Genomic DNA, 20,236 nt, shown 5'->3' with positions numbered 1-20,236 from the left:
CTTGCAAATACCAAATGAGTGATTTTTAACAAGCTGCCAAAAGCTTCACATCTCTTCCTGCTTTATATTCCTCAAAACATTTCTTACATTTCTCCATTCTTGCTCGTTTTACCAAATCTCGTGAATTTACACTGAAATCTCTGGATTCCATCTGTCACCTCATTGACCTAACCTTTTCCAGGTTGAGAGATGATTGCTAATGTTTATTAATTATTTCATGGGATGAGAGCGTTGCTGACAAAGCCAGCATTTATTGCCCATCCCTAATTGCCCTTTCACTGAGTGGCTTGTCAGGCCATTTCAGAGGGCATTTAGAAGTCAACCACACTGCTGTGGAGTCACATGTAGGCCAGACCAGAGAAAGACAGATTTCCTTCCCTAAAGACATTAGTAAACCAGACGGATTTTTACAGCAATTGACAATGGTTTCATGGTCATCATTAATTCTAAATTTCAAATTTTTTAAAACGGAATTCAAATTTCACCATCTGCCATGGTAGGATTCGACCCTGGATCGTGGATGGATTATTCATCCAGTGACAATACCACTACACCATGGCCTCGGTGAATGGTTGAAACTATGTACTTATTGTTTTTAAATTAGTAAAAGGAGAAGTATATTAAATGATTACACTCTGACATTTCTTACCTGAACTGTAGTAAGCAGCAGCTAGACCAATAGAACCAATTCCTACAGGAGAGAAAAGAACAATTTCAGTGTTAATTATTTTTGTTGTGAACTTGTACAGCTTTCGTCATGACGTCCTTCAGTAATTTACATTAAAATCACCCACCAACCTTTCCTCCCTGTAGTGCAACATTAATTAAATATAATTGTTAAAGATTTTAATCAATACATCTCAAAACAATTCCACATAATTAATTATTATTTTTAATAAATATTTTTATTAAGGCATTTATAAATAATGAATTAATTTTAACATGTGCAGGAAAATGTTGTACTTGGAGACAGTATGGAGACAAATGACCAGTTAACTTCTTTTTTTTTTTAAATTTAGAGTACCTAATTATTTTTTTCCAATTAAGGGGCAATTTAGCGTGGCCAATCCACCTAGCCTGCACATCTTTGGATTATGGGGGCGAAGCCCACGTAAACAGGGGGAGAATGTGCAAACACCATACGGACAGTGACCCAGAGCCGGGATCGAACCTGGGACCTCAGTGCCATGAGGCTGCAGGGCTAACCCACTGCGCCATCGTGCTGCCCCCAGTTAACTTTTTTTAGTTAATGATGGAATGTTGATCAAGACATCCAGAAAATTCTCCCTCTTCCTTGAGTAATCCCATGGAATCTATTTTTGTCTTTTTTCTAAATTTGGATTACCCAATTCTTTTTTCCCCTCCAATTGCAGGGCAATTTAGCGTGGTCAATCCACCTAACCTGCACATCTTTTTGGGTTGTGGGGGGTTGTTTTGATATGCGCTAGGCGTAGCATAAGCGGCTTCCTTGTGGTGCACTTGACAAAGGAAGGTTCAGACGTGAAGATAAGTTCAACACGTTTATTAAACTATTTACACTTCTCATACTCGGGTTCGCCACTACTGTTAATCCTTCTATAGCTACTCAGACTGACTAACCAGTCTGCTACAATCCACGTGGTGGGTGTAATATTGAATCAACCCTGTGTCTCTACTCACTGACTGTCTCCACTGAAAAGAGGAACATCATGTGTGTTGTGTCCTTTATATATGGGTTGGTGTAATGCCCTCCTGTGGTCGTGTCACCTCTGTGTGTATCGTGAATGCCCATTGGTCGTGTCCTATCTAACTATTCTATTGGTTGAGTGTCTGTGTGTCATGTCTCTGGTGCTCCCTCTAGTGTCTAGCTAGTCTACATGTATTTACATTAACACCTTGTGTCTTTACAGTGATGCATATCACCACAGGGGTGAGACCCACGCAGACACTGGGAGAATGTGCAAACTCCACACGTACAGTGACCCGGGGCCGGGATCGAACCTGGGTCCTCAGCACCGTGAGGCAGCAGTGCCCCATGGAATCCATAATGTTCACCAGAACTAGTAGAAGAGGTAAATCAGATAAGGTTTAAATGCATCAGTCACAAAACAGCTCAACCAGCAAGGCAGAACTGGCTCAGTACTGCACTGACGTCTGGCTCTGGGACTTGAAGCCATGCTTTTACGAACCAGAAATGAATGTGTTACCAACCAACGCAAGACGCTTTCATTATTACGGACTCACCAACCAACACGGACCAGGACCTAACACCTGGAGATCTCTTAAGGTGAAGGATCGAATCTGTTCGTTCCTCAACAACCATGTAAGCCATCTCTGCAAAAAGCAAAACTCAAAATGTGGGCTACAATTCTTGACTGATGCTTGCAAATGGATCTGCAATTCAAACACAAAGTGGCAACATAATGAAAAATTGGAAAGGAAATGTAATAAAAAGCAATTGCAAATAATGTTATAGGTCTCTGTAATAACAAGGAATAACATTAGCAGCATTAAATAATTAAATTTTTATTGCATTTACAGAAGTGGTATCTGCTTCCAGTCAGCCATGAATCTAACAATTGATGTATTTAACATCACTCTGCAGCTTCTGCAGACAGCCATGGCTTCTGAAGACATCCACAACAGTAAGCCCAGTTGTAAAGCATTTTTTTAAAAACTAATACTGGAGGGAAAAGCATTGTATAAACATATTATGCAAAATAAAATTTTAATTTTCAAATCAACGCAATTCATCTCATGCTACAGTACATACTAATAATTCAGCTAATCCCACTCGATGCTGCTACAATTAATTGCCAACCACTTGTAACAGTATCATTTTATAGATGTTACTGACATTACATTGGAGGATCGTGGTGGCTCAAGACAAACACGGAAAGCTTTCAGTAGTTAACACAAGTGTTTATTGATGAACGGTAAAGGCAGATAAATAACAGACACGGAATACAATATAACAGGACAAATCACTTCAGCTCTGCCGTCCACACAGGTCGGGGTCCTGCTCCCAGGGCACAGTGCAAACTCTCCATTGGCCGGAGTTTGCACGCTCCCACACATTGGCCCCGAGCCTGCCAAGCCAGCCCCCTTAAAAGAGGCTATGCTACCACAAGGATCAATTCCATTTCTACAAAAGCCTAGATCGATATATACTAAGCATGCTTATAATGAGGTACATAATAAAATGTTAGTAGATGACATAAATCAAACCAGAATATAACTTTATACTTTGAGAAAATCCTACATTAATAAAAGTTTGATTCGGCTTTGTTCCTTCATTATTTTGTCACTTTAAGAATGAAGTTGCAGACTTCCAGTGGTGGCCGGTGGTCGCACACTTGATGGCTCCCGCTCATGGTGGTTTTTTCGAACCTTTTCCCCGGTTAACAGGTGGATGAGAGTTGGAATAAAGGTGCAGGAGAGTGAGGGGAAGAGATTGACCCTCTGGTGTATGGAGCTGAGGGCCAGAATCGGGCGGAAGAGAGGGAATCAGTCGGTTGGAGGTGGTGCGGTGCCTGTGACGCACTTGGAGATGACGGAGGGGCAGGGAGCGGCCCTGCCGGCTCAGTGGTCAGTGGACCAACTGGTGAGCTTCTTAAACGAGAAGTTCACCCAGAAACAGGAGAGTCTGGAGGAGTTGGCCCAGGCAGTGGATTCATTCAGGGCGGTGGTTGTCCGTGAGGAAACAAAGCTGGCAGCCCAGGGTCAGGTGATCCAGAAGATGGAGGAGGTGGTGGGGAACATGAGGAGCAGTTTGCCTCGATGGAAGCGGAGATGGGGCCGAAGCGCGATCAGCAGAAGCGGCTCCAGGAGAAGGTCGAGGACCTAGAGAACCGGTCACACAGGCAGAATATAAGGGTCGTGGGCCTGGTGGAGGGGAGTGAATGAGCAAATGCCGACTGCTGGTGCATACGTGGCGAGTACGCTGGAGAAGTTGCGTTTGCACGGCCGTTGGAGGTGGATCGAGCGCGCAGGGCGCTAATGAGAAAGCCCCAGGGGAAAGAGCCGCCGAGGGCATTGGTGGTGTGGCTCCACCAATTTCTGGACAAGGAGCAAATTATGAGGTGGGCCAGGCAGATATGGCGCTGCACCTGGGATGGCAGTGAAATTAGAGTGTACCAGGACCTGGGTGCAAAGTTGGCCAAGAGGAGAATGGGTTTCAACAAGGTCAAGGCAGCATTCTACAAGAAGGGGGTGAAGTTTGGACTACTGTACCTGGCACATCTGTGGGTGACCTACGAAGGCCGAGAATTGTACTTTGGCTCGACGGAGGCGGCGGTAGAATTTGTCAGAGACAATGGACTGGCAGGAGAAGGTGGACCTTGAACTTTGGTGGAGATGCTGTGCTGTTGCAGTTCCCGTACCAGCCTCCCCGAACAGGTGCCAGAATGTGGCGACTAGGGGCTTTTCACAGTAACTTCATTGAAGCCTCCTTGTGACAATAAGCGATTTTCATTTCATTAACTTATGTTTGGGGCTGTTTCTTTCTTTTTCAGCTTCCGGTTTGTTCTTTACCCTTTGTTAAGGGATGGGGGGTTGGTTTTTTTTGTTTGGGTTTGGGGAGGGATTCTTTTTGGTTTGTTTGCACTAATGTTCGAGCGGGGGGGGGGGTGGTTAAATCAGAAGGGGGGTAAGATGCTAGGCGCCATGGGCGGAGGGCACCAGGCTAGCTGGCCGGGCGAGTTCACGGAAGCGCAAAGGGGGGGGGTGGTGAGTGGAAGGTCAGTGGGGGGGGGGGGGGGAAAGAGTACTGCTGACAAGGGAAGGGTATTGAAAGTGTCAAGGGGTGGAGGATCGATGACAGTGGGCACCCGAGGGCAGGCCTCAGGAAATGCGGGACACTGGCCGGAGACTGGCCCAGGAGGGGCTATGGTTGATCGGCAGGGGAGGGGGTTGCCCCCTTACCAGGCTGGTCATGTGGAACGTGCGAGGATTGAATGGGCCAGTCAAGAGGGCCCATGTGTTCGCACAGATAAGCGATTGAATGAGGATGTGGCCATGCTACAAGAGACGCACCTGATGGTGGGGGACAAGATTAGGCCGAGGAAGGGATGGGTTGGGCAAGTGTTTCATTCAGGGCTGGATTTTAAAACAAAGGGGGTGGCGATTTTGGTCAATAAGTGGGTTCCTTTCGAGGTGGGAAATATAGTGGCGGACTCTGGGGGAAGATAGTTATGGTAAGCGGGAAATTGATGGGGATGCCGGTGGTGTTAGTCAACATCTATGCCCTGAACTAGGATGGTGTGGAATTTATGAGACAGGTGCTGGGGAAGACTCCAGACCTGGACTCTCATCGGCTGATGATGCTGGGGGGACACTTTAGACACGGTCACGGATCCGAAACTGGACCGGTCGAGCTCGTATCGGCTTATGTACCAATGAGATCTCCTGGCACATTGCACATCTACACCAGGTTTTACAGTACATGTTCCTCTTCTTGCAACTTTTCAGACAGAAACTTTTGACTATCTCCTCCACCCCAACACTTCATTTTGTGAAACAAAAACAGAAAGTGATGGACAACCTCAGCGGGTCTGACTGCTCTCTGAGCCAACATGGAGTCTGGATTACTCTTTGCCCCAGCTTTGACAAAGTCATCGAGACTCGAAACGTTATCTCCACAGATGCTCTCAGGCCTGCTGAGACTCTCCCGCACTTTGTTTGTTTCACATTCCAGCATCCGCAGTCATTTGCTTTTTACTCAATTTTATGGTTTGCCTTCCAATCTTTGTGTCACGCTGACTGCAACGTGTTGGCTCTTATTGTTTGTATTTCTAGCTCTATGTTTCTTGCTGTTCTCGGAAAGAACAACAGGCAGAAAAGGTGGATGAATTAGTTAATGAACAGGTGTATTTAACTTTGCTGTTTCCAATTTGACACACACACACACACACACACACACACACACACATACGTTTTAAAACTGCTAAATAAATAATGTTGTAATGCAATAAATCATCACAAGCTGCTTCAGAGTATTAGGATTCAAAATTTGACACTAAACCAAGGAAGGTAACATTCAGGCAGACGACCAAGAGCTTTGTCAAAGAGGTAGTTTGTAAGGAGCATCTTAAAGATGAAAAACAAGGCAAAGTAACTTAGGGAGGGGATTCCAGAGCTAGGGCCAGGCAGTTAGGCGCATAGATCAATAATAGAACAATTAAAAACCAGGGGTGTTCAAGAGGCTAGTATTTGAGCAACACATATCTCAAGAGGGTTAGAGGCTAGAGGAGATTATAGAGATAGGGAGGGGCAAGGCCATTGAGGGATTTGAAAAATGGAGGTGCTGCTGAATGAGGAACCAATGTAGACCAGCCAGCACAAAATGATGGGTGAATTTGATACATGAAAGGAAATGGGCAGCAGAACTTTGGATGACCTCCAGGGTTGAATGTGGGAGGCTGGCCAGGCATGTGCTAGAGCAGTCGAGTCTGATGTGTTGGGTACTCTGGATCTGTGGAGACTGCGTTTACCTTAGCAGTAACATATACAGGCTACCAACACTTGTAATAGTACAACTCTATTTTATTTAACTAAGAGCTGTTAAACATACTTGCACTGTGGGTCGACACTATGTTAGATTGACTGAAGACCTATACCTAACCTGACCAGCCTATACTTCTAGCATATGGTGGATGTTTGTGTTACTGACTGTCTCTCTCAGAGGCTGCATCCCGAATGAGCGGGAAAACTGGTGCCCTCTGTCTTTATAGTGAGCGTGCCCTAACTGGTGATTGGCTGCTCTGTTGTGTGTGTTGATTGGTCTTGCAGTGTGTCAGTCAGTGTGTGTCTCTGCATCATCATATACTGATGTGTATATTATGACAGAGTCTAGAGATAACAAAGGTACAGGTGAGGATTTCAGCAGCAGAGGTGCTGAGGCAGGGATGGATGTTATGGAGGGGATGTTAGACGGCCTTAGTGATGTCAACGATACGTGATCGAATGCTCATCTTGGGGTCAAGGATGACACAAGGTTGCGTTATTTGCCAGGGAAAGGGATGAAACTGTAACTAGGAAAGAGGAGTTTGTTTTGGAGACTGAAGACAACTGCTTCAGACTTCTCAATACTTAATTTGAAGAAATTTCTGCTCAACCTGTACTGCTCGTCAGACAAGCAGTCTGATAATTTAGCAACAGTGCAGGAGTAATGAGTGGTGGTCAGGACATGAGCTGGGTGTCTTCAATGCAAGTGTAAAAACAAACATGCTGCTTTCAGATGATCTCACCTAGAAGCAACATGTCGATGAGAAATGGGAGAGGGAGCCAATTATCGGAGTGGAAGAGACGCCAGTACAGGTGATACTCTCAATATGATTAAATAATTAAGAATGGAAACTAGTGAGAGCAGTCCCACTCAGCTGGACAATAATGGGAGAAGCATTGGAGGAAGATGGTGGTCAACTATGTCAAAGGCTGCAGACTGGTCACAAAGGGCAGGATAAATGGTTTACCTTTGGCACAGTCACATAGGATGTCATTTGTGCTAAGAGCCATTTTAGTACTGTGGTAAGAGTGCAAATCTGACTGGAGAGCAGAGTTCCAGGAAAGGTGGGCACAGAATTAGGAGATGACAACCCATTCTAGAACTTAGTAGAAGAAAGAGAGATCAGAGATCCATCCATCAGAGATCCGTGGGCAGCATGGTAGCACAAGTGGATAGCACTATGGCTTCACAGCACCAGGGTCCCAGGTTCGATTCCCTGCTGGATCACTGTCAGTGTGGAGTCTGCACGTTCTCCCAGTGTCTGCTTGGGTTTCCACCGGGTGCTCCGGTTTCCTCCCACAGTCCAAAGATGCAGGTTAGGTGGATTGGCCGTGATAAATTGCCCTTAGTGACCAAAAAGGTTAGGAGGGGTTATTGGGCTACGGGGATAGGGTGGAAGTGAGGGCTTAAGTGAGTCGGTGCAGGGTCGGTGGGCCGAATGGCCTCCTTCTGCACTGCACGAACAAATATTGACTGGAAACGCTAGAGTTCGAGTACATTAGATGGGTCCGTTTTTGTCCAATGTGTGCAGGAGGGTTTCCTGACACAGTATGTAGATAGGCCAACGAGAGGCGAGGCCATATTGGATTTGGTACTGGGTAATGAACCAGGACAGGTGTTAGATTTACAGGTAGGTGAGCACTTTGGTGATAGTGACAGTGACCACAATTCGATTAAGTTTACTTTAGTGATGGAAAGGGATAGGTATATACCGCAGGGCAAGAGTTATATCTAAGGGAAAGGCAATTATGATGCGATGAGGCAGGACTTAGGATACATCGGATGGAGAGCAAAACTGCAGGGGATGGGCACAATGGAAATGTGGAGCTTGTTCAAGTAACAGCTACTGCGTGTCCTTGATAAGTATGTACCTATCAGGCAGGGAGAACGTGGTCGAGTGAGGGAACCTTGGTTTACTAAAGCAGTCGAAACACTTGTCAAGAGGAAGAAGGAGACTTATGTAAAGATGAGACATGAAGGTTCAGTTAGGGCGCTCGAGAGTTACAAGTTAGCTAGGAAGGACCTAAAGAGAGAGCTAAGAGGAGCCAGGAGGGGACATGAGAAGTCTTTGGCAGGTAGGATCAAGGATAACCCTAAAGCTTTCTATAGATATGTCAGGAATAAAAGAATGACTAGGGTAAGAGTAGGGCCAGTCAAGGAAAGTAATGGGAAGTTGTGCTGGAGTCCGAGGAGATAGGAGAGGTGCTAAATGAATATTTTTTGTCAGTATTCACACAGGAAAAAGACAATGTTGTCGAGGAGAATACTGAGATTCAGGCTACTAGACTAGAAGGGCTTGAGGTTCGTAAGGAGAAGGTGTTAGCAATTCTGGAAAGGGTGAAACTAGATAAGTCACCTGGGCCGGATGGGATTTATCCTAGGATTCTCTGGGAAGCTAGGGAGGAGATTGCTGAGCCTTTGGCCTTGATCTTTAAGTCATCTTTGTCTACAGGAATAGTGCCAGAAGACTGGAGGATAGCAAATGTTGTCCCCTTGTTCAAGAAGGGGAGTAGAGACAACCCCGGTAACTATAGACCAGTGAGCCTTACTTCTGTTGTGGGAAAAATCTTGGAAGGGTTTATAAGAGATAGGATGTATAATCATCTGGAAAGGACTAATTTGATTAGAGATAGTCAACATGGTTTTGTGAAGGGTAGGTCGTGCCTCACAAACCTTATTGAGTTCTTTGAGAAGGTGACCAAACAGATGGACGAGGGTAAAGCAATTGATGTGGTGTATATGGATTTCAGTAAAGCGTTTGATAACGTTCCCCATGGTAGGCTACTGCAGAAAATACGGAGGCATATGATTCAGGGTGATTTAGCAGTTTTGATCAGAAATTGGCTTGCTGGAAGAAGACAAAGGGTGGTGGTTGATGGGAAATGTTCAGACTGGAGTCCAGTTACTAGTGGTGTACCACAAGGATCTGTTTTGGGGCCACTGCTGTTTGTCATTTTCATAATTGACCTGGAGGAGGGCGTAGAAGGATGGGGTGAGTAAATTTGCAGATGACACTAAAGTCGGTGGAGTTGTGGACAGTGCGGAAGGATGTTACAAGTTACAGAGGGACATAGATAAGCTGCAGCGCTGGGCTGAGAGGTGGCAAATGAATTTTAATGCAGAAAAGTGTGAGGCGATTCATTTTGGAAGGAATAACAGGAAGACTGAGTTCTGAGCTAATGGTAAGATTCTTGGCAGTGTGGATGAGCAGAGAGATCTTGGTGTCCATGTACATAGATCCCTGAAAATTGCCACCCAGGTTGAGAGGGTTGTTAAGAAGGCGTACGGTGTGTTAGCTTTTATTGGTAGAGGGATTGAGTTTAGGAGCCATGAGGTCATGTTGCAGCTATACAACACTCTGGTGCGGCCACATTTGGAGTATTGCGTGCAATTCTGGTCGCCGCATTATAGGAAGGATGTGGAAGCATTGGAAAGGGTGCAGAGGAGATTTACCAGAATGTTGCCTGGTATGGAGGGAAGATCTTATTTGGAAAGGCTGAGGGACTTGAGGCTGTTTTCGTTAGAGAGACTTAATTGAGGCATACAAGATAATCAGAGGATTAGATAGACAGTGAGAGTCTTTTTCCTCGGATGGTGATGTCTAGCACGAGGGGACATAGCTTTAAATTGAGGGGAGATAGATATAGGACAGATGTCAGAGGTAGGTTCTTTACTCAGAGAGTAGTAAGGGCGTGGAATGCCCTGCCTGCAACAGTAGTGGACTCGCCAACACTAAGGACATTCAAATGGTCATTGGATAGACATATGGACAATAAGGGAATAGTGTAGATGGGCTTCAGAGTGGTTTCACAGGTCGGTGCAACATCGAGGGCCGAAGGGCCTGTACTGCGCTGTAATGTTCTATGTTCTATGTATGTTCCATGTTCTATCAAGGATGGTGGGGTCAAGGGTTAATTTTGAGGAGAGGGATGATGACACCTGATTTGAAGGTGTGAAGGCCAGTACCTGAAAAGATAGTATCGTTGGCAATATCAGTTCATGTGGGAACCAGAAAGGGAAGATGGGAGATCAGCAGCATGGTGGCAATGGGTTAAGGAAGCATGACTCATGGACAAGATGTGCTTGGAAACGGCACAAGAGGAAATAATAAAGAAACTAGGATATGTTGCAAGTCCAGGGCTAGGGTGGGGAAGAGCTTCAGAGAAACTTTGGCCTGGTGAGCTTGGGTAAGGAAGGGACGTGGCAGAAGCAGCTGATAGGATGGTTTCAATCTTAGTGGAAAATAAATTCATGTTTGGACAAAGATGTCAAGAGTTGAAGGTGGGGGAGATATGGGTGGGGTTAGGGGGCGTTTTAAAAATATGATTTTCAGTCAAGAAAATATGCACTAGTCATGGCAGGAAGTTTGCTGCCAACTGATTCTTTTGAAGAGCTATTTTTTGTAAAATTACTTTCCTGTGACCAAGAAATATTCTGAGAAATGGGTTTGAGATCCAGTTTCATCAAGCTGTGCATCACTGACCAGTTCTCTAGGGTGGTAAACTAATTTCATTTTCTTCTGATCCTGCTCATCATTTTCAACAGAATAACTGAATTATTTTAGATAATTAAATTCACTCTTCATAACCTGTACTCCTCTCCGTACTGCAGTACCTAGAATACCGCACACCTAATGGAGTATATGGCTACACTATCTTTTAGGAAGTGGGACATTGGGCTTATAATACAACTTTACGCAATCTACTGAAGTGGTAAATAACTTATTCACACCAAAGAGTTGAGTCAAGTCAATTTATTGGCAAAAGCTTTTGGGAGAAGGCCAGGCACTCCTCAGTGCTCGTCGTCACCGTCTCAATTGTACAACGGCAGCTAGCCTCTTTTATACATTTACACACTTGGTTAGTTCCTCATTAGCTTGGGGGGGGGGGTTACATACACGACCAATTAGGCCCCCCTAGCAACAATTGGCTTCCAATCACATTCCTCTGAGACCATCAGTTAACTATCGTGCACAACTCCTTGTCCACAGTTACAAGGATAACAGATATCTCAATAGTTAACGGTGTGTTTGTCAGAAACAGAATGACTCAGCAATTAATCGGAACATTGCAGATGTCAGTAGGTCAGTTAGAGAATGACTCGCCCGTAACCGTACTCATCAGGTCATTGCAGAATTAGATTGCCGTGGTGAGTAAGCTAGTATAGAATGACTCAGCAGTCCACACTATTGCAGGCATAAGCTAATAATTAAACATAAGAACTAGGAGCAGGATTAGGCCATCTGGCCCCTTGAGCCTGCTCCACCATTCAATGAGATCATGGCTGATCTTTTGTGGACTCAGCTCCACTTTCCAGCCCGAACACCATAACCCTTAATCTCTTTATTCTTCAAAAAACTATCTTTATCTAAAAAACATTTAATGAAGGAGCCTCTACTGCTTCACTGGGCAAGGAATTCCATAGATTCACAACTCTTTGGGTGAAGAAGTTACTCCTAAACTCAGTCCCAAATCTACTTCCACTTATTTTGAGGCTATGCCCCCTAGTTCTGCTTACACCTGCCAGTGGAAACAACCTGTCCGCATCTATCCTATCCATTCCCTTCATAATTTTATATGTTTCTAGACGATGCCCCCCTCATCCTTCTAAATTCCAACAAGTACAGTCCCAGTCTACTCAACCTCTCCTCGTAATCCAACCCCTTCAGCTCTGGGATTAACCTAGTGAATCTCCTCTGCACACCCTCCAGTGCCAGTACGTCCTTTCTCAAGGAAGGAGACCAAAATTGACCACAATACTCCAGGTGTGGCCTCACTAACACCTTATACAATTGCAGCATAACCTCCCTAGTCTTAAACTCCATCCCTCGAGCAATGAAGGACAGAATTCCATTTGCCTTCTTAATCACCTGTTGTACCTATAAACCAACTTTTGCGACTCATGCACCAGCACACCCAGGTCCCTCTGCACAGCAGCATGTTTTAATATTTTATCATTTAAATAGTTATCCCTTTTGCTGTTATTCCTACCAAAATGGATAACCTCACATTTGCCAACATTGTATTCCATCTGCCAGATCCTAGCCCATTCACTTTGCCTATCCAAATCCCTCTGCAGACTTCCAGTATCCTCCGCACTTTTTCCTTTACCACTCATCTTAGTGTCATCTGCAAACTTGGACACATTGCCCTTGGTCCCCAACTCCAAATCATCTATGCAAATTGTGAACAATTGTGGGCCCAACACTGGTCCCTGAGGGACACCACTAACTACTGATTGCCAACCAGAGAAACACCCATTAATCCCCACTCTTTGCTTTCTATTAATTAACCAATCCTCTATCCATGCCACTACTTTACCCTTAATGCCATGCATCTTTATCTTATGCAGCAACCTTTTGTGTGGCACCTTGTCAAAGGCTTTCTGGAAATCCAGATATACCACATCATTGGCTCCCCGTTATCTACCGCACTGGTAATGTCCTCAAAAAATTCCACTAAATTGGTTAGGCACGACCTGCCCTTCATGAACCCATGCTGCATCAGCCCAATGGGACAATTTCCATGCAGATGCCTCGCTATTTCTTCTTTGATGATAGATTCCAGCATCTTCCCTACTACCAAAGTTAAGCTCACTGGCCTATAATTACCTGCTTTCTGCCTACCTCCTTTTTTAAACAGTGGTGTCACGTTTACTAATTTCTAATCTGCCGGGACCACCCCAGAGTCTAGTGAACTTTGGTAAATTATCACTAGTGCATTTGCAATTTCCCTAGCCATCTCTTTTAGCACTCTGGGATGCATTCCATCAGGGCCAGGAGACCTGTATAACTTTAGCCCCATTAGCTTGCCCATCACTACCTCCTTAGTGATACCTCTCAAGGTCCTCACCTGTCATAGCCTCATTTCTATCAGTCACTGGCATGTTATTTGTGTCTTCCACTGTGAAGACCGACCCAAAAAACTTGTTCAGTTCCTCAGCCATTTCCTCATCTCCCATTATTAAATCTCCCTTCTCATCCTCTAAGGGACCAATATTTACCTTAGCCACTCTTTGTTGTTTTATATATTTGTAGAAACTTTTACTATCTGTTTTTATATTCCGAGCATGTTTACTCTCATAATCTATCTTACTCTTCTTAATAGCTTTTTTAGTAGCTTTCTGTTGCCCCCTAAAGATTTCCCAGTCCGCTAGTCTCCCACTAATCTTTGCCACTTTGTATGCTTTTTCCTTCAATTTGATACTCCCCCTTATTTCCTTAGATATCCACGGTCGATTTTTCCCTCTTTCTACCGTCCTTCCTTTTTGTTGGTATAAACTTTTGCTGAGCACCGTGTAAAATCGCTTGGAAGGTTCTCCACTGTTCCACCATAAAGTCTGTGCCTCCCGTCTACCTTAGCTAGTTCTTCTCTCATCCCATTGTAATCTCCTTTGTTTAAGCACAAAACACTAGTGTTTGATTTTACCTTCTCACCCTCCATCTGTATTTTAAATTCCACCATATTGTGATCGCTCCTTCCGAGAAGATCCCTAACTATGAGATCATGAATCAATCCGGTCTCATTACACAGGACCAGATCTAGGACCGCTTGTTCCCTCGTAGGTTCCATTACATACTGTTCTAGGAAACTATCGTGGATACATTCTATAAACTCCTCCTCAAGGCTGCCTTGACCGACCTAGTTAAACCAATCGACATGTAGATTAAAATCCCCCATGGCAACTGCTGTACCATTTCTACATGCATAATGTTACTATTTGGTGGCCTATAGACTACTCCTATCAGTGACTTTTTCGCCTTACTATTTCTGATTTCCACCCAAATGGATTCAACCTTATCCTCCATAGCACCGATGTCATCCCTTACTATTGCCCGGATGTCATCCTTAAATAACAGAGCTACATCACCTCCCTTACCATCCACTCTGTCCTTCCGAATAGTTTGAAACCCTCGGATATTTAACTCCCAGTCGTGACCATCCTTTAACCAGGTTTCAGTAATGGCCACTAAATCAAAGTCATTCACGATGATTTGCGCCATCAACTCATTTACCTTATTCCGAATACTACGAGCATTCAGGTAAAGTACACTTATGTTCGCTTTTTTACCTCTGTTCTGAATCTTAACGCCTCGATCAGTAACCTCTCCTAAGTTATATTTCCTCTTAACCTTTCTCCTAATTTTCCTTGTCGTTGAACCCATATCTTCATGTAACAACCTGCCGCGTTGGTTACCATTAATGTTTTTACTTCCCGTTTTATTCCTTTTAGTATTACTGGTCCTATTCACCGAGCTCCCCTAAGTCACTGTACCTTGTACTGCCGCCCTTTTTGATTTTTGACTACGGCATCTCGCCGTACACTTTGCCCCTTACTGCCTTGTGTTTCTGTCCCTGTTCCTGCATTGGTTCCAACTTCCTGCATTGGTTCCCATCCCCCTGCCATATTTGTTTAAACCCTCTCCAACAGCTCTGGCAAACACCCCCCCCAGGACATCGGTTCCAGTCCTGCCCAGGTGCAGACCGTCCAGTTTGTACTGGTCCCACCTCCCCCAGAACCGGTTCCAATGCCCCAGGAATTTGAATCCCTCCCTCTTGCACCATCTCTCGAGCCACGCATTCATCCCATCTATCCTGTCATTCCTACTCTGACTAGCTCGTGGCACTGGTAGCAATCCTGAGATTACTACCTTTGAGGTCCTACTTTTTAGTTTAACTCCTAATTCCCTGAATTCAGCTTGCAGGACCTCGTCCCGTTTTTTACCTATATCGTTGGTGCCTATGTGCACCATGACAGCTGGTTGTTCACCCTACCCCCCACCCCCCTCCCCTCCCCAGAATGTCCTGCAGCCGCTCCGAGACATCCTTGACCCTTGCAGCAGGGAGGCAACATACCATCCTGGGGTCTCGATTGCGTCCGCAGAACCGCCTCTCTATACCCCTCACGATCGAGTCCCCTTACGATTGAGTCCCCCATCACTATAGCCCTGCCATTCTTCTTCCTGACCAGCTGCGCAGCAGAGCCAGCCACAGTGCCATGAACCTGGCTGCTGCTGCCTTCCCCTTGTGAGCCATCTCCCTCAACAGTATCCAAAGCGGTATATCTGTTTTGCAGTGAGATGACCGCATGGGACACCTGCACTGCCTTCCTACTCTTGCTCTGTCTTTTGGTCACCCATTTTCTATCTCCCTCAGTAACTTTCACCTGCAGTGTGACCAACTCGCTAAACGTGCTATCCACGACGTCCTCAGCATCGCGGATGCTCCAAAGTGAGTCCATCCGCAGCTCCAGAGCCGCCAAGCAGTTAAACAGGAGCTGCAACTGGACACACTTCTTGCACATGAAGGAGCCAGGGACAGTGGACGTGTCCCTGAGCTCCCACATCGCACACGAGGAGCATGACACGGGTCTGGGTACTCCTGCCATACCTTAAACCTTACGTAAACGTATACAACGACAATTCCAAAAAACGAAAGAAAAAATAAATAAATTAGACAATGAAAAGAAAAACTACTTATCAGTTACTTACCAGGGATAAAAAGCACCTCCTCCCCCCAAGCTTCGAATTCCCACCTAGATTCAAATTCCCAAACTCACTCTTTGCAGTCTCACTCTGGCTGTCTTCTCTCTGGCTCACTGGGAGAACTCACATAATAAAATAGAGATTCTTAATGAATAAATGAATAACCTCTAATGTAAATTTCCCTTAACACTACAAATGCATTGTGAACAAAGCATATTTTAATCAGAAAAAGTGACAACACTTTTGTGGCAGTCAATTTAGCTTTGTAGTGGGTTAGCACTGCAGCCTCATGGCGCTGAGGTCCCAGGTTCGATCCCAGCTCTGGGTAACTGTCGGTGTGGAATTTAGCTTTGTAGTGGGTTAGCACTGCAGCCTCACGGCGCTGAGGTCCCAGGTTCGATCCCGGCTCTGGGTCACTGTCCGTGTGGAGTTTGCACATTCTCCCCGTGTTTGCGTGGGTTTTGCCCCCACCACCTAAAGATGTGCAGGCTAGGTGGAGTGGCCATGTTAAATTGCCCCTTAATTGGAAAAAAATAATTGGGTACTTATATTAAAATAAAAATAACTTATATTAAAAAAATTTTAATTTTTTTTTTTTAATTTAGCTTTGTAAATATCTTTGTTTATTCAAACCAACTCAGAAGAATGAGCTGTGATTCATGACCTGATCAGTGTGGAGGTTAATGGTCTTCACAACAGGATTTGGAAATCCTGTGTTTTGTGTGACCCAACGTGGCAAGCACATAGCCATGCATGGTATAGCACCAATAGCATGGTATTCTCCCAGTTGTTGCAGCTCCACTGGATACTATGCAGTGCTCCAGTTGATCATGTCCTCATGTGTTAAGCGGCACAATTGTTAAGCAAATCTATCGACAGCTTCAGATTTTTATAAAGATTTCCAGTACTCATTCTGTTAGCTTTCCGTCAGGACAGATGCACAATTCAACCAATAAAGAACATTAATTATACAAAGGCTGTAATGTGCAAGTCTGAGATGTATGGCAACTTGACTGCAGTTTGTTACAAGCGCCCCTCCATCAAGTTCAAGTGTTCAATAGCACAGGCAAAGACACCTGGGACAGAAAGTAAATATATGTTTTCTTTCTTTAATTGGCAAAGATCATATTTTGTTGAAAACATTGAAGCCAAGACACCAATGTTGGTCATATTCGTAACATGGTTATACAATATCTGTTCAGAGACCATAAATGATTTGAAATGAAGGTGTTTACACCCTACATTACAGTGAATGTTAAGGAAATATCATTCCAACACCAAGACACAATTACTAATATTAGCAACATTAATTTCTAGGTTTAAACTATTTGCATATTATTCCAAACCACAACCAATAATAAACTTCTATCCTTGCCCCCTCTTCATTCAGACACTATCCGTTTAAGATAGTATATGGAAACGCAGAATTAGTGTCACATGTGTGTTAATAATTTTCAGCTTTTTACTCCCCATCAGCTTACACAACCGTTTGATTGCCTGACATCAAGCGAATCACCTACAGCCAAACACAGGAAAAGCCATCTTACTATTCAGCAAAAATCCATATTCTTGCTATTGGCTCCAGCCTTTGCCTCAAGCTTGATCAAGCCATGAACAACCTTAGGCCTGGAACCGAGCTCCAAACCCCCTTTTAAATTTGTGATATCCCCTACCTTTGCTATTCCAACGTATTCAAGCAAGCACTCCTATTTTAGGTCACTTTCATTGGCAGATGGTAACTGCCACTGTCTTCAAAATATCATTAGCGGTGTTATTTTGGCAAGCTTCTAAATACAAGCGAATCTTCCTGCTGGTATAATTTCAGTCACTGCTACCATCAGATCTTTCTCCAGTGAGAAATTGAAAATCAAACCAACAGACTCAGTTTAAATGTGAATTATTAAGCAAAAATTATTTTACATGAAGCAACTTTTTCTTTCAATATTTTCCAACTCTAGGACCACGGTACTCCATTTTAACTTAGAATCAGATATTGGTTGCAGTATGGGGCAGGCCATTCAGCCGTCACTCCTGGCAACAGCAAACAAGGTGAACACAGCCCAACGTATCACACAAGCTTGCCACCCCACATTGAATCTGTATACACCTTCTGCTGCATCAGGAAGGCAGACAGAATTATCAGAGACCCCTCCCATCCAGGCATTGCCTTCTTCCAGACCCTTCCATCAGGCAGAAGGTACAGAAGTCTGAAGACCCACACATCCAAACATAGGAACAGCTTCTTCCCCACAGCTACAAGACTCCTCTGCGACTCCCCCCTCGGACTGATCTGCTCCCCATGAGAACACTATTCACAATGCCCTATGCTGCTCTAGCTCATTGATGCACCATCAATTACGACAAAACGAGAGTAGAGTGTAATCGAGGCTTTATTACGCAGAGATGTGTAGCCTCCCGCAGCTGCTGCCGAAATGACTGCAGCTCGGAGAGCCCACATATTTATACTCCGACTACTGGGCGGAGCCAGCAGGCAGGGATCTACCCCCGTACCTGTAGCCCAGGGGCCTTACCATAATACCCCTTGTATGTGGTATATACAACAGTGGTGACTACCACATTCACCCCCTGTTTTAAAAAAAAAGAGAGTCCAGTGGGGGGGGGGTGGAAAACTATTTACATTCAGGCGTTTAACATTTTAAGGAAAAGTTTACAAATTCAGACGATCGGGCACCTTGATCAGTCGTTGTGAGCGCCACAGTTCTGCTGGCGATTTCGGCGCCGGTTCGATCGTCATTGACTCCGGGAGCGTGTCGACCTCATCTTCATCCCCGGGTGGGACCAAGGGGAGGACGGATAGTCCTGGAGTGGAGGCTGTGGTGGGGGAGGCAGGGTGGCGCCGGGGCAGAGGTGGGGGGGGGGGGGGGGGGGGGGGGTTGTGGGGACCCAGCTGGTGCCAGGTCCCTGAGGGAGACTGTGTCTTGGCAGACGTCGGGGTACGCTATGTAGGAGTACTGCGGGTGCGCGTGATGTAGCTGTACCCTATCAACCAACGGGTCCGCCTTGTGTAGCCGCACGTGCTTGCAGAGGAGAACGGGTCCTGGAGCTGCCAGCCGCGTTGGGAGCGAAACCCCGGAGGTGGACTTCCTGGGGAAGGCAAAGAGACGTTCATGGGGAGTTTCGTTAGTCACAGTCCAAAGGAGTGACCAAATGGAGTGAAGGCCGTCGGGGAGGACCTCCTGCCAGCGGGAGGCCATGAGATTTCTGGACCGTAGGGCCAGCTCAGCCTTCCAGACCGTCCCATTCTCCGGCTCCACCTGCCCATTTCCCCGGGCATTGTAGCTGGTCGTCCAGCTCGAGGCAATGCCCCTGTTGAGCAGGTACTGGCGCAGCTCTTAGTTCATAAATGAGGATCCCCGGTTGCTGTGGACGTAGGCGGGGAAACCGAACAGAGCGAAGATGGTGTTGAGGGCTTTGATGACGGTGGCAGACGTCATATCGGGGCATGGGACGGCGAAGGGGAATCTGGAATATTCGGCGACCACATTTAAAAAAAAGTACGTGTTTTGGTCGGTGGAGGGGTGAGGCCCTTTGAAGTCCACGCTGAGGCATTCAAAGGAGCGGGAGGCCTTCACCAGGTGCGCTCGGTCTGGCCGGTAGAAGTGCGGTTTACACTCCGCGCAGACCTGGCAGTCTCTGGTGATAGCCCTGACTTCCTCGATGGAGTAGGGCAGATTACGGGCCTTTATGAAGTGATAAAAGCGGGTGACCCCTGGGTGACAGAGATCGTCGTGCAGGGTCCGGAGTCGGTCCACTTGTGCGCTGGCACAAGTACCTCGGGATAGGGCATCGGGGGGCTCGTTGAGCTTACAGGGTTGATATAAAATCTCGTAATTGTAGGTGGAGAGCTCGATCCTCCACCTCAAGATCTTATCATTTTTGATCTTACCCCGCTGTGTGTTGTTGAACATGAAGGCTATCGACCATTGGTCAGTGAGGAGAGTGAATCTCCTGCCGGTCAGGTAATGCCTCCAATGCCGCACAGCTTCAACGATAGCTTGGGCCTCCTTTTTGATTGGGGAGTGCTGAATTTCGGAGGCATGGAGGGTGCGGGAAAAGAATGCCACAGGCCTGCCTGCCTGGTTGAGGGTGGCGGCGAGAGTGACGTCTGATGCATCGCTCTCAACTTGGAAGGGGAGCGTCTCGTCGACCGCGTGCATCGCGGCCTTGGCGATGTCGGCCTTGATACGGTTGAAGGTCTGGTGAGCCTCGGCCGTCAGGGGGAAAATGGTGGAGTGAATGAGTGGGTG

General features: G+C 45.8%; 1 protein-coding gene and 1 long non-coding RNA gene across 2 annotated transcripts in view; one reads left to right on the top strand and one right to left on the bottom strand.

Moving 5' to 3' along the window:
• cybc1 (cytochrome b-245 chaperone 1) overlaps positions 1 to 20,236 on the bottom strand; it is a 45,573-nt gene that overhangs the window by 17,491 nt on the left and 7,846 nt on the right. The window contains exons 2-3 of the mRNA XM_072483278.1: positions 2,224 to 2,373; positions 650 to 691 (exon numbers count right to left, since the gene is read on the bottom strand). Of these exons, the coding sequence (XP_072339379.1) occupies positions 650 to 691; positions 2,224 to 2,311 (130 nt within the window). The 5' untranslated portion in view covers positions 2,312 to 2,373. The remainder of the gene's footprint in view (positions 1 to 649; positions 692 to 2,223; positions 2,374 to 20,236) is intronic.
• On the top strand, positions 1,695 to 2,723 carry LOC140395482 (uncharacterized). Its single transcript, XR_011936198.1, has 2 exons — positions 1,695 to 2,051; positions 2,521 to 2,723. It is a non-coding gene; the product is annotated as an uncharacterized lncRNA (long non-coding RNA).

The sequence above is a fragment of the Scyliorhinus torazame genome, chromosome 18, assembly GCF_047496885.1.
Source record: "Scyliorhinus torazame isolate Kashiwa2021f chromosome 18, sScyTor2.1, whole genome shotgun sequence".
NCBI classification, from domain to species: domain Eukaryota; kingdom Metazoa; phylum Chordata; class Chondrichthyes; order Carcharhiniformes; family Scyliorhinidae; genus Scyliorhinus; species Scyliorhinus torazame.
Note: the sequence above shows the minus strand (reverse complement) of the source record. Positions and strands in the feature narration are given on the sequence as shown.